At 43.7% G+C, this 15,222-nt stretch overlaps 1 protein-coding gene across 1 annotated transcript in view; it reads right to left on the bottom strand.

Annotated features, from left to right (window-relative positions):
* Positions 1 to 15,222, bottom strand: part of CACHD1 (cache domain containing 1) — an 89,700-nt gene that overhangs the window by 58,247 nt on the left and 16,231 nt on the right. The window contains exon 2 of the mRNA XM_069023615.1: positions 2,525 to 2,587. Within this exon, the coding sequence (XP_068879716.1) occupies positions 2,525 to 2,587 (63 nt within the window). The remainder of the gene's footprint in view (positions 1 to 2,524; positions 2,588 to 15,222) is intronic.

Below are 15,222 nucleotides of genomic sequence, written 5' to 3'. Positions count from 1 at the left end.
CCTGCATCAACCCTGAAGAGCACAGAGATGAGCAGGGACATGGCTCAAGGAAGGATCATAGAATCACCTCCAGCTCCATCCCCCATCTCCCATTTAATGGATTCCAACCATTCGTGGAATCCTGGAATGCTTTGGGTTGGGAGGGACCTTAAATCCCATCCAGTGCCACCCCTGCCATGGGCAGGGACACCTCCCACTGTCCCAGGGTGCTCCAGCCTGGCCTTGAGCACTGCCAGGGATCCAGGGGCAGCCACAGCTGCTCTGGGCAACCTCTGCCAGGGCCTCCCCAACCCTGACAGGGAGATTTCTCCCTAATACCCATCTAAACCTCCCCTCCTTCAACTTAAGTCCATTCTCCCTTGTAGAAAGTTCCCATTCCTTCTTCTCTGGATGACACTGAAAATACATTCTATTATTGCAGTCAGGATGCAGGAAACCACTTTCCAATGTGCATTTCGTCAAGGAAACCAGCACTCATTTGAGGTTTTCTACTGGCCAGTACCTTTGGCAAAGCTTCCCAAGATTTCTTCCAAGAAAGATGTTAAACAGGGTGCACAACAAAACCCAGAGAAAGGGCCACAATTCCTGAATCATTCTGGAAGTACATTAAACACACAATAATTGCCTTTTATTGTGAGGCTCACAATTCATCAACGTGTGTGAACACACCACTTTTCGCAGCCAGGGAACGTGTTGTGCTCGACAGCCAAATGTCATTTTTTCAGCATATTTCAGATCTATTTCCTCTCCAAAGACCTCTTTGCCCAGTCCAAAACCAACCAAACAAAAAATCCAACCCAACAGCAGCATGGTCTGAGCTTTTCAAGACTTCTCTCCTCAAAGCTGGTAAATCTCCTCCTGCTCAAGAGCATTTCACCCTCTCTCCTTCCCCTGTGGAGCCCAGATCCCTTCTCTCCACATCACAGAAAGCAGATGTCTGGCAGGACACTGAACACACACTGACTTCCTTGAAATCAGCTAATGTAGATTTTCCCCTCATAAAACTCCTCCTCTCCCACTTTATTTACATCACTAACTCACGCCACTGCATTCTCATATCCTACGGGAGTTCTCTGATATTGAAATAACTCACAGGGAAGGAATCCAAGTTATTTTTGGCCATTGCCATCCAATTTTTAATAAATGATTCAAAGTAGAACAGGTTTTATCTGTCAGGTACGACAGTAATTCTAGAACTGCAGACCTTGAAAGTACAACCAGTTTGATGCTGAGAGGTAAAACTGCTCCTTGTGTGGCACAAAGAAAGCCAAAGGTATTGAACAGTTAGGCCTGAAGGCCAACAGCTGGAATTTTTCCACTTTTTCAATAAACTGAGAGTCATTATTTACATGGTTTGGTACAAAAAAAAAAACCACAACCCCCACAGCAATTCAGTGCTCTGCCAGAAAAAAATCCCAGCTGACATAAAACCCTCATTAATTGCCTTTGGATATCAGTTGCTAAGAAAATGTTAATGAATGACCAAAGCAGGAATGAGATTTCTCTGGCAGGGGATTTCATTTGCTTACATCTGTTTGCCTTTGCTCAAGATGATCCCATTGAATGTCCTACTCTTATAAAATTCAGGTTCTATTGCTGGGGATTCATGAAGGCTAAAAGATCTGGTTATTAATGAAACAGAAGTGCTCAACTGTTCTTCCATCCACTTCACTGTAGAGCTTTTAACCACAGTAATTACACTTTAGCAGAGCCCCATTTTCTCCCCTGACAGCTCCAAATCCATCACCCCACCTCCAGTGTTTGGACAGCTCTTTATATCCACTTGGGATGAACACAGACATCTGCTCTGGGAAACAAGGACTGTCTTTTCCTCAGTGGAGAATCCATAGTCAGGACTTCTTTGAAGTTTTAATCCAGTTTCTTGGTTTCCCAAAAACACTTTTGCCTTTTAAAAGCCATCTGATCTGTCTGATCCAGCCCACATGGCCCTTCTGTGGTGCACAGACCACCCAGGAATACTCCTGGAAATGCTGCCCTACACGACACAGAGCCAGAGAACCCATCCTGAGGGACGTCAGGATGGTTTGGGATTGAAATTTTCAAAGTCAGGTGACAATTATACACTCTCATGGTCCCTTTGCTTGCAAGCACCCACCTGGGCATGCCTACAGGGAAGCCAAAGCCTCTGGAGGGCAATGGAGCTGGGGGAGGGGCTGGAGCCCCAGGAGAGGCTGAGGGAGCTGGGAAGGGGCTGGAGCCCCAGGAGAGGCTGAGGGAGCTGGGAAGGGGCTGGAGCCCCAGGAGAGGCTGAGGGAGCTGGGAAGGGGCTGGAGCCCCAGGAGAATTCCTGAGGGAGCTGGGAAGGGGCTGAGCCTGGAGCAAAGGAGGCTCAGGGGGGACCTTGTGGCTCTGCACAAGTCCCTGACAGGAGGGGGCAGCCGGGGGGGTCGGGCTCTGCTCCCAGGGAACAGGGACAGGTTAGGAAAGGGGCCACAAATGCAGACAGAACTGAATTCCCTGAGCTCACTCTGCCAGTGGAGGTGAGAAGGGGTTTTGGACTCACCTGTTGAACTTCACTTTCTCCATTTGATATTTTCTCCGTGTACACGAAGGAGTTGAATATCCTCTGCAAGAAAAACCAGAAAGGATGTGTGAGAGGCTTTTTTGTCATAAGTGTCCCATGAAAGCAGCTCCAAAAAGTGGATGGGTAAGGAAATGGGGTCAGAGAAGGACCTGGGGAGTCTCCCAGTGCCAGGCCTCCCAAGGGGAATCATGTCTCCATGTGAGGATCTGCATGGAGAGGCTGACTTCGGGAAGTAAAGGCATAACAGGGCTTTTTTCCAAACATCTGTTTATTTACCAAACTGCCAGAAGGTGCTAAAAATAGCTCCACGTGCAAACTATGACCCTTCTCTTGCTAAACATTTAACCCAACATAACTACTTGTAAAAGTACTTGTTTCCAGCTAAAACACAACAGGCTGGGAGCAAAATTTAGACAAATGTAATATGTGGAAAACAGACAAGTGAGACCCAAGTTTGAACACATCCAGATCAACCTCATTAATGGCAAAAAAAAAAAAAAAAAAAGATGTGTCAGAAGATAGAAGTGAGAGCTGTGTCCTGCCCTGGGAAAGCTTCCCACCAGTTCCCAGGGGGACAGGTGACAGCCACACTGCCATCCCTGTTACACACACAGAGGAAAAACCACTCAGCACCTCGTTAATATTCTGCTTCCAGACTGAAAAAGAAGATGGGAAGGATTTGGGGTTACACCAACAGCATCCCTAAAAAGTTTGCCTGATCACCTAAGTTTCTCCTCCCAGAGCTCTCATTTCCAAGGGCAGCTTTCCCCTTGGGAACAGTGAGGCCGTCCCCACTGGAAAATGCCCAATATCCCTAAAATATTCCTTTGCTCTCTTAATCTTAATTGATACCACAACAAGTGGTGTCAATAGCTGTAATGGTAATAAATGGAGGTTATTTAGGCTGTTCAGACATTTCTCCAGGGGAGCTGGGATTTCACTGAGGGAATGGATCCCACATCTATCAGGGCTGAGTAGCACACATGACACTGCATCTGGCAAAGGACAGCAATTCCTAAAGACCCTGCATTGTATTATTAGCAATAACGATTGCAATTACTAAAAAGTCTAAATTTCATCCAAATCCTCTGCAGCCCACAGCTCCAAGAGTTTCTTTGGTGCAGGTTCAGCTGATTCCCTCCCAGCACAGCTACAGGCAGCTATGACTGGCAAAACCAGCCTGGAAAATCCTTTGGTGTGCTCACCATCATCACTTCCCCTTATCCCTCTCCCTCCTGAGGACTTGAAGAATTTCAAAAATGTGAACTCTTCATTCTGAAGAAGCATTTGGAAGGGCAGCAATAAATCTCCTCGGTTTACAAGGCTCAGACAGCCAAGAAGGGGGGTAGGGGAGGGGAAAAAAGGCATCTACCCTTAAAGGCTGCCTGTACATCGAGACTTCCTCTTCATCCAGACCTTTGTTTAAAGTTCTGCTTGGGTACTTTAACTCCAAACATGTTGGCTTTTTTTTTTCCCTCCCTCATGAGATGAAAAGATAATTTAAACATCAGAAGAAAATACATTAAAGCATGTCATTTTGATGCAAAATGTTTTAAATGAATTGAATTTTTCTGTCCACGCAGCATTTAGTGTGCAGACATCAAAAGGAATGAGGAGGAAATAGACTGTCAGCTCCTGAAAATGGAGCTTTCTGCCCCTAACACAAAGCTGACCCTTTTTCCACCCTTTTCACACATAGCCTGTTTATGAACTTGCAAAATAATGCCAGAGAACATCATCTATGGTTATGTAAGAGTCACAGTGCCAGCAGGAATTTATTTGGCTTGGTTTTTAACCTATTTTTGCTTGATTTTGAATTAACTGATTTTTTTAAAATGCTCTGGTATACTCTGTTGTTTTAATTAAAAGCACTGCCATTGGCAGAGGGGGGAGCAGGAGTTTCTCGGTCAAACTAAGCACAGATAATGAGTAAATCAACAGTAAAAATCGAGTAAGGATGGAGAATCCAACCCCGAGGCTACACATGAACTGCTCAGCCCCTGCCTGGGTCTGGTCCCTACTCGGGATATCTGCTCCCTACTCAGGAATTCCTGTGCACAATTCCACCCCAGGGCAAAAACATCCTTAAGCTATTTTCACTAACTTAAAAAGCGACCTAACTTAAAGCAGCAAATCAGAGCTAAGTGGCAACCTCAAATGAAGCTGAGGGAACTTCACGGCGCAGAGAGAAAGTCAGCCCCACACACAACCCCAGAAAAACAGTCTCAATATTTAGGAGAACTTGCTCTGCAGTGTACACAGCCCATTAGCATCTGTACTTTATTCTTCCCACCCCTCTGGTTTAATTGGATCTGTGGAGCAGATGGCAGCAGGCTCAGCTCCCTGCACAGAACAATCACACACGTGTTTAATGAGATGCTTGCCCGGGATTATTTGCCATAAACCATCACCACTCGCTCTCCCAATGTGGGAAGGCTGTGCTGGCTCAGCATCCAGCCCTTCCCCAGAGCTCAGCATCCAGCCTTTCCTCTGGATCAGCATCCAGCCCTTCCCCAGAGCTCAGCATCCAGCCTTTCCTCTGGCTCAGCATCCAGCCCTTCCCCAGCTCAGCATCCAGCCTTTCCTCTGGATCAGCATCCAGCCTCTTCCCTTGAGCTGCTCCTCCACCAGACACGGAATATCTCCATCCCCACCATCACTCCCAACATCTCATCCCACACCACCCCAAACCCTCAAACACTACCTTATTTTATTTTCCTTCATTTGCCTTTGTATGCAGTAATTAACTGGGAAAAAGCCCTTTATTTTCACATCCAGGTGGAACTGTCCCAGCACTGTGATTGAAGCAATCCCTACTTTCCAATACTAAATAAACAGTGTTGGAGAGTTTGATTTATCCTGACACTTCCACAGCAGTGAGAGGACAAGTGGAAACGGCCTTAAGATGAGACAGGAGATGAAGATTAGATACTAAAACACTGGTTTTGGGGTCAGGCATTGGAATAGGTTGCTCAGGGAGGTGGTGGAGTGTGTTCTGGATCTGGGAGATGTGGTTTCATGGTACCAGTAGTGGTACCACAGCTGGCCTTGACGACCTTAAAGGTCTCTTCCAATCCTGACGATTCTCCTCTAATTCTAACATTTTAAAGGTTATTATAATCTTTCTAAAGATTCTTTTGGAATTATTCCAACTTTGAAGAGCAAAGCACTTGCTTGGCTGTACCTGCAGCTCTCTGCTCAGGTTTAGCCTCAGTGCTGCTGCCAGGGGCTGAGCACAAAGCCCTGAGCCATCCCTGGGACCTCCAGCAACCCCTGAATTCCGGGCACAGCATTCCTGCTCCTGATCCTCCCCAGCCCTCCTGTTTGGCTACACAAACACCAGCCTAGGCAGAGAAAATCGTGGTATCTGCAGGGAGCACCACAGGATTCCTGGTGATCCATGACAGCTCCTCAGGAAAGCCAGGAGATGTGTCCCTGTGAGCCTGCAGGGGATGCCCTGGATGGAGTCCTGAGGAAGCCTGGCTTGTTTTCCAAACACACATTTCCAAAGCATCAGACTCTTGCTTCCCTAAGCTCTTTAAGTACCGGCCTGGGTCAAAGCACTTGCAACTTCCTAGGAAATTCTTCCAAGGTACCTCCATATATCCTTTAATGACTTCAAACTGCCTGGCTTTTAGCTCTGGCTCACAGGACAAATATTTGGTAAGAGAGGTAAATCAGGAAGCAATGAGAGGATCCAGGAGCAGGGGGCTGGGACAGGGAAGATTTGGGCCACCAGTGCCTAATGCCTGGCACAGGTGGGGTCTGACAGTGATGGATGGGCCCAGCATCCAAACCACATCTCAGGGTGGGATGGAGTCAGGTTTCCCACCAACCCAGAGATAAGTTGAGTTTAGCTTTGCTGTGTCCCCCTCAAAAAAAGGCTTAAGAGACTTTTATTCATTTCAAACTGAAGGCAACTCAGTTTAAAAACTGGGAGAAGACTCTAAGCCAAGCACAGCATAAAATGTAAAATATTAACTGGCTTGTTCCCTCAGTTCCTCGAGATTAAAACGTGCTGCAGGGAGAAAAACACTTCCAAAAGCCCAGTCTGACTGCCAGCACAGCATCAAAACAAGCAGAAAAAGCCACCACCCCCAAATCTCCAAGGTCCCCAACCAAACATGAGCACCAACTGCTCTGCAGAGCACTCAGCCATTTGCACATCACTTTATTTGCCAGACAAGACGTGAATCCATCTCCCTGACAATAAAAATAACATTTTTTTGAGACAAAGAGAATGAGGGAAAACAAACACAGGATTAGTAAAATAGCCACTGAGCTGTAAATATATTGAAGCTGCTTTACCCTGTATACTACAAGCTATTTAAAAGAGAAAAAAAACCATCTTTCAGCAGGTTTAGGGCATGTATTGCTGTTACCTGTCCTATTTGGGTAAGGAATCAATGACAAAAATCAGTAATATTTAAAAAGTTATACAGAATAATAAAATGTAGGCGTGTAAAAATACAGACAGATTTAGCTCAGCAGGACTGTGATACTTTTTAAACTTCAAGCAGCCACTAACCAGGGTCTGGTTCCTACTTGAAAGGTTAATGTTTTAAAAAGTGGTGAGCAAACAAATATCCATCAAATCCCTTTTCTGGTGGAACTCACCAGTGAGGTTGTTTTCAGGGAAACCTGTGGCTTCTGCCTGGCGTTTATTTTTGCAGCGTCTGAAGCCATCTCGTGTTCTGTTTTGTTACCATTTTCTAAAACCAAGGAACATTAAATAGAGGCTTCCCAGGAGATCAGGGACATGCTCCGTGTTTTCCTCCAAGAATTCACAATAAGGCATGGAAGGAGCTGAAGTAAATTGGAGGAAAACACAGGGAAAGGCAAATCCAGTGGGATGGGAGCACTGATGGCAGTAGCTACAGTTGTGAAAGGAATATCCCAACACTGCACTACAAATGCCTCTCTCTTCCTGTGGGCTCAAAAAACCCCCCATGTTTTCAGAAGGGATTTAATTAATTAATGCTCTTTCTCATTACAGCATTTGTGGAGCAGCAACAGACACCTGAATCAGAGAGAAAAGTGATGCTGAGCTCAGGTCAGTCAGTGCTTTGCAGGCTGTTGGAAATGATATCACTTCCCTAACTCATTTTTCCAATTAATGCCTTTAATTCACTTTTCTAATCAATTGTTTTAATTAATCATAAGCAGTGTGATTTCCACTTTATGCTGTATGGGATTTCCAGCATGTAGCTTTCTTCTCAGACTGATATTACTGGAATTTGATTGGAAAATAGCTGAAATTTGAAGTTTTGCTGAACTAAGCCTGATGAACTTCAATGACCCTGAAACCTGGGCACCTAAAATGCAGATTTTGTACCCCTTCAAGGAACTGCTGCAGAAAGCAGAAGGTAAATAAGAGCCTAACAAAGAAAACACAGCATATGCTGGAAACTCCCTGTCTGGGAAAAAGATATTAAAAAGACTGAAAAATGGTGACTAATTAGCATGAGAACTGAGAAGTCAATAACCAGTAGAGGAGAGAATACTCATTAATAAAGAGAATGATGTAAGTTACAACCAATGAACATTGCAGGCTCGTAACACACCTTTTGGGTGCACAAATCCCCCAATATTTAAGGTTTTAAGTGGGAAAACATCATCTCCCTTCCCATTTTTCTCTTAATGAAGATTCCTCACCAAGCCCCTATTTAATACTCAAGCTACCACTGCCTTCTGCCAGGTGCCCATCACATTTCTGCAGCACTGGAATATAGTCTGGGCAACACAGGAGAACTGGGATTCAAATTTCATCTTAACTTGACAGCAAAAAGCATCTCAGCTAACATTTCTATATCAGCTGTGGGCAGTAAAATCCCATGGGATCATTTCAGGCCTCAGAGGGGAGATGGGGAATAGGCACAACACTGAAAAGGAGCAAAGGAGAGCACAATTCTTATCAATTTGTTTCCTTGGGAAACTCCAGGCATTTGCAAGGAGAGAAAACTATGGAAAACGGAGTAAGTGCCAAAAAATGCATTTAGGAACCAGCAGGTTTTTTTTGTCTTCTTTTTCAAGGGACCAGAGAAGAGGAAGGGAAAAAGAGCGAGAGGGGAAAATACCCCAAGAAAATGAGTTCCACATGTTCAAGAGATTATTCATTTAGCCATTGTAACTTGACTAAGGTTATTCTCCTGACAATGTGTATGGCAGAAAAAAAGAAACTCATGCTACCCAACCCTAAAACACAAAGCAGATGGGCTTCTCAATAGCACTGGATTTTTTATTCCTCATTCCAGCCTCTAGGATGGAAAACTTACAGTATTTATGTGGGCTTTTTCAGGTCGAGAACATTTTGATCAATGAACTGTTTTCACCTTGCTGCATTTTGTTGGTCCTTTTCCCTTTAAGAGAACCTAAAATTGAGCATTTAACAGGAGCAAAATTGACCTGAGCCTTCATTCTGTTGGGAGAACTCTGGGTTTCAGTTTTCCAGTTTGCTTTCAAACTCATGTCAAAATTACTAAAAATTGGGAAAAAATTTAAGCAGCAGCCCGAGACTTGTAAATAGCTGCAATCCTAGAGCCAGAAGGGCTTGATACCACTTTAGTGTAATCATTGTGCTTGTCCAATTTGGTCATGAATTCAATATACAGCAAGTATGGAGAAAAAACATGGATCAATTGATGTAACATTCCAGCCAGGATTGTGTAATTTTACAGTAAAGTCAGGAAAAAAATCCCAAAGCACAAAGGGACAGACACACACCAAGAGATGTAATTTTGTTTCCTGATCACTTTTACATAATTAAGGTAGAGGCTGACGGGTTTTGCTTGGAGAAATGCTGCAGCACAGGGACACTACTTGAATCAGAAAACAACAATACCCAAGCAGATAACCTTAAATCCAAGGATTTAAAGACCATAAATCACGGCACTGAACTTCTGTGCATGAAATAAATGGGCTGATGGCAACCTAATTACAGAGCTGTTTGCTTTAAGTGTCCAAGAGTATCATTTTTCAGGATCTCTCAGCAGGAACAATCAGCATCCACAGGATAAATATCCCAAAAGCCTTCCCTACAACCTCTCTGGAACAGGAGCTGTCTCCCAGCGCCTGCACTTGGAGAGACACCCACATTTAAAGGTTTAACACACACTGCAGTCCATGTGCAGGTGCTTGCACCAAAACACCCACACTTTTGTCAAGAGATAAATAAAGGGTGAGTAGGAACCTGAAGAAGACTGGCAGGACATAATTACCTTTCCTGTGAGTCAGTGTTTGGAATAAAAACTACAAGGTTGCTCTCATTTATAGTATTAGTTGTATTAATAAGTACAGAAGTTTTAAGGTCATCTGTTTAAATACCTCATCTGCATCATTTTCATATGATGATTTGTATATTGCTTATATTTGATATGATCCCCACCCTTCCTTTTCCAAGCAGAAAGGAGTGGGAGTAAATCTGTAAAATTTTTAATTCTTAGGTTTAATCTCTCACTTGAAACTTAAAAGAACTTCAGAAAATACCTCCAGAAGATAAACACTCTGCATTATTTATGTTAATGATTCCCTCCAACCCGGAGGTGAAGTTATTTTCAAGTAACTGTTACATTTCAAAGTGACTCCAGACACAACAGGAGAGGTGGCCTGGCCAAGCAGGACCTCAGGAGGTCTTGTCCCACCTCAGCTGTTCTGCAGGTCCCTGGGGACACAAGGCCAGTCCCAGGGCTGTGACCCCACATTTAAAAGGGGGGGGGGGTCAGTCACCAAACACTTCCAGAAGCAGAGGAGAGGCCATTTAAGCTGCACTCATCTGACCTTGGGATTTGAAATCCCCTGGGAGTCTCTGTGGGCTTCAGGAAACACCATTTTGCCACACTTCAGTGCTAATGAAAAGAGCATTACTCATCCACCACCACTGGAAATGGATATTTTCCCCTCTGCTCCCAAAATAGGCCTGGAATGAACTCAAAACAGTGAGCACGGTGATGGATCTGACAGCTTGGTATTCCATGAGCCAGAATTCCACCTGGAACCACCAACATCCTAAACACAGCAGCAGCAAACTCTGTCCTGCAGCCCCAAAAATAACAGACAGGTGCAAAGTAGCAACTAATTCCTGGGTAAATAGAGCAAAGAAGGTAATCCCTGGAGGAAAGTGCTCAACCACTTCTCCAAGGAGCTGAGCTGTCCCACGGCATCCAGAGGTGCCCACAGTCACCAGGACTGTTCTTCCCTCGTTTTTTCAGGGAGCTGTGGGCCAGCCCAAGTACCAAAAGCTTGGGAATGCTCGCTGGGAGCTGGCTGATTAACTTGTCCCTCGTGTTGAACTCGTTATCTCGGGACACAAGAGGAGGCAGAGCAGCCCGCAGAAAACAAATGTAATCTTCTGGAAAGAGCACAGCCATTAGATGTTATCAGTTTGCAAAAAAAAAATTAAAGATTGAGACTGGAGGAAGCTCATGAATTGAATTCTTACAGCACTTCAAAGCAATTTGTGCATGAATGCAAGCATTTAGTCTTCTAATTAAAAAAGGGGAAAAGCAAGCAAAATAGCAAGACATCATTTACATGAAAGAGGGGGGAGTAAAAAAAACCAAAAAACAACCAACAACCAAAACTCAAACAAAACCTCCAGTGTTAATCAAGCACAGAGCGGATTCCAACCCAGAAAAGGGAGAGAAAGCTCCAGATTTAATGAGGGAAGGCGTTGGACAGGAGCAGAACTCGCCTCAGTGCTTTCTGCAGCACTCCTGCCAAGCCATCCCACAGGAATTTCTACATCCAGCCTTTGGGAGCAAAATCTCATCAGATGTTGTGCAAAGCAGGGCCCTTTATTCCTGCCCCCTCACTGTTTTCCAAACAAGCCAAGGGTGGGGGCTCCAAGGTCCTGGCTCTGGGTCCCAGGGGATGGGATGGTCCCACCACAGCAGGGATGGAGAGAATTTTTTTTGAAATATGGTTTACCCTAAATAAAGATAATGATCCCAGCCTTCTAAAAATGAGCTGTCCTGAAATTATTATAAACATATTTACCTTTCAAACACTGAGCAGCACGAAGTTACACTCAACTCCAGCTTCAAAATCAGACTGTGCTCTTCTGAGGGGCTGTGATTAACAACCCTGAATGATTTCTGGGTCTGAAAATCGATGCCTCAAATTAGCAGCTGAAATTTGTAAGAACTGCACCTCCCCAAAATCTCCCTAAAGGCACCTCACCTGTGCAAACACAACCCCTCAGGTTACAATGCAGGATTTTTTCAGTTTCCACTCAGGCATCTCCTCCTTAGCCAGGGGAGGAGCTTTTTGCAGCTATTTCAATGCCAGGGATGCTCCTGGCTCTACATTCCCGTGAATTCAAGCCATGCATCCTTGGAGTCACTGCAGAAGGAGAGTTCTGCTGGGTTATCCCAGACTTCCCACTGCTTATCCTCAAGTTTTCAAGGGAGAAATGCACTGCCTGCAGCTTCAGCTCTGCTTGGAAAAACTGCCCATTTTGGGGCTTTTTATAAGGTCAGTGTTACTAATCAAAGATACAGGAAAACGTGGGAGAAACAATGCAAAAGAGCTGCAGAGCAGAGAGAACAGAGGAAAAAGAAACCAGCTTTCAGGATGTTTAGAAACAGCCTGGGTTCTTTTGGAAGATTGTTTTTTCCTCTATTTTGAGTTGTTTTTACCTCCCCAGTGCAACCTTCCAAGTCCAGGAACAGACTGGACTGCAAACTGCACAATCCCAGCTGTGGAGGATGGAATTGATCCCTCAAATTGATATCAGATTCATGTTTTGCAAACCTAAATCACACCAGATCTTGCTACAAACCTACAGGCACAGCCCTGGGACCCTGCCCATCCACACAGTAAATTGTAATTTCTGGCCAACAGAGCAAAACATCATGAGGACAGACAACAGAATGCAGGAGCAGATTTCCACTGTAAAAAGGGAATTTAAACTGGAGGGAACCAGCTTTTCAGAAAAAAAAACAACCCAGGAAGTTGACAGTGGTAGCATTAATTCCTTTCCTGATGTGATGTCATTGCCAGTTGGGTTGTTCCTATTAAAAAGATCAAAAAGGCCTCATGTGCACACACATTGTTAAAATTCAAGCAGTGACAGAGGCAATTACTATTTTTCATTCCCTCTATAAATATTATTACAGGCTGCTTTTTCACAAAACATTTACAAACCACGAAGCAAATCCAGTGCTCCCGGTAAATGAACACAATTAAACCAATTTCTCTTTCAAACCAGGAGAGAATTATTTGACCTCTCTTTTAATCTCGAGTCATGTTTAACTTTGTCTAAATAAAATATTTTGGAATCTCTGGAGAAAAGGCTGCTCATTTACTCCAAACAAATCTCTGCTGTGATTTCCTTCAGTGGTGCCACTTCTATGAACTGTCTTCTTTGAGAAGCACTTGTGCTGATCATGGGTAGTGTCATCTTCATTAAAGATAATCAAGAATCCCTAGGCAGATATTTGCACTTGAAATTAGATGTTTCATAACATTTCAATATTTCTTAACATCCATTCATATTTAATTCTTGAGGATGCTTCAGTGCACAGAAAATACGGATCAGTCCAAGCAGTTTTCCAATTAGAAATCGTTCGGAGCAAGAGGCCGACAGGACTGAGTGGCAAACCTGAAATTGAATTAAGGATTTAAGGCTGGATAGAGACCACCTCCAGCTCAGCAACTAAATAAATTCCCTTTCTTTTGCCTTTCTGTGCAATTATCTGTGTGTTGCACATCTGTCTGAACACGCAGGAACGACACCATAATCCACTTTGGGATCGGGATTAGCGAGTTCAGGCTCCAAGGAGAAATAAAGGCATTAACACTACTTTGAATGGAGAATGGAAGTAGATTAATGCTACTCAGGGAATGAATATTCCTGTTGTCTCACAGTTACTCCTACACTGGTAGCAGGATTTGACTGTCAGGAAGCGAAGGGGGGAAAAAAAGATTTAATGGGCTGAAAAATTTTCATTACGCTGATAGTGATAATTTATCCTCACAAATTAATGAATAAATTTCAACTTTAATAAATTGCTGATACACAGGAATTAACTTCAGCTCTCTGTTTCAGCATGGAATCTGTATTTTAATTTCCAAAAGCTTTCCATGTGTGTTTTCACAAGGTAGTTTTTGCACTGGGAGCTGACAGACACTGGAACAGCCCGAAACTCCTGTCTCACCTCCCCAGCTGGACTTTTATTCTGGTTTTTTCACTCCTAATGAGGACACAAACACAAGGTTCCAAAATCAAAAGCATCAGGCAGTATAAAGTTCAAAACATTCCAAAAACTGATGTCCATCCCCACACACAGAGGACAAAAATGAAGTAAGGGCACGAATTTCTGGGTTAGAACAAATTCACCAAATACTGAATTTCTTAAAATGGGACATTAAGTTATGAAAATTCTGAGAGCTGTGAGAGGCAAAATCCTTTCTCCAGTGTCTCATAACACATTAAATTGGGGTTATAAATTAGGGATGTGCTCCTGTTTCTCACCTGCAAACAAGTGAAGAATACGTGGCAATATGAAGCAGCTGCCTGGATCTCACTGTGTATAAGTGGTAAGAATTTAAGCCAAATTTGAAGTAAAAATGACAACGTGGCCACTGTAAGAGTTCCATGAAGTACCAAATAACCATTACCACCAATTCCCACTGTCTTTCCCACATTTCCTGGCTCTGCAGCCCCTCATCCCCACGTACCAGACTTGGCTCCCTCCTCCATGTGCTCCCACTCTCATCCACAAAACATTTCCAGTCTGAGCATTATCTCACAGAAACGTAAATTTTCCAGACAGAAAAGGTCCCACAGTGTGTTTGGGTTTACTCTGCTCCACATGTTCAGAATTACGAGCAGGTGACCTCTGCATCAACCTAAAAAACATGGAATGCCAACCAAATCCTCCCCAAACACCAAGTCAGGGATTAATAAATGATAATTACTGAACTTTAGGACAGTTTAGGAGTGCATTCTGATTGATAAACACAGCGATCACTAATTGCTTGTGTTAATTGGATATTTTTTAATGTATTTGCATCCAATTTCCACCATTATTAACCACAAGCTACTATTGCTATAAAAGTGATTGGATCCTCTCATTTAAATAACCAAAAACTCCCACAATGAAGCTATAAAATGCATAAAGTGTAGAAGAAGCTGGGGAAATAAGGTTCCTGAATTAATTTTGATGTGTTCCTTGTGGAGAGAGGGGATAAAATGAGACAAACGGTTTCTACACTGTCAATGCCATTTTAGGTTCACAAGTTGCAAAATGAGTTTTGCTTTCAGAGTTTGACGTATCCTGATCAAGCACTAAAAGTGCCCTGAAAGGCAACAACAAAACAAACCCAGACAAAACAACAAAACCCAACCTGCAAGATTCAACTGCTGACAAAGCCCTAACAAAAACACAGATATTGGTTTAAAAAAAAACCCCAAAGCTGCATTTAACACACCCCCCCCCTTCATCAGCTACTGTTCCACCTGTTCTGAAGATTCATTTTACATTGATTTTACACTCCTGCATTAAAAAAACCAGTGCTTTCTTTGATATTCATGGAACCCCAGCATGGTTTGGGGTGGAACAGACCTTGAAGCTCATCCAGTTCCATCCCATGCCTTGGGCAGGGACAGCTTCCACCAGCCCAGGTTGCTCCAAGCCCTGTATTCAGGAGGTAAAGCCCAGACTATTTCACTCAGT

The sequence above is a fragment of the Aphelocoma coerulescens genome, chromosome 8 (assembly GCF_041296385.1).
Source record: "Aphelocoma coerulescens isolate FSJ_1873_10779 chromosome 8, UR_Acoe_1.0, whole genome shotgun sequence".
Taxonomy (NCBI): domain Eukaryota; kingdom Metazoa; phylum Chordata; class Aves; order Passeriformes; family Corvidae; genus Aphelocoma; species Aphelocoma coerulescens.
Note: the sequence above shows the minus strand (reverse complement) of the source record. Positions and strands in the feature narration are given on the sequence as shown.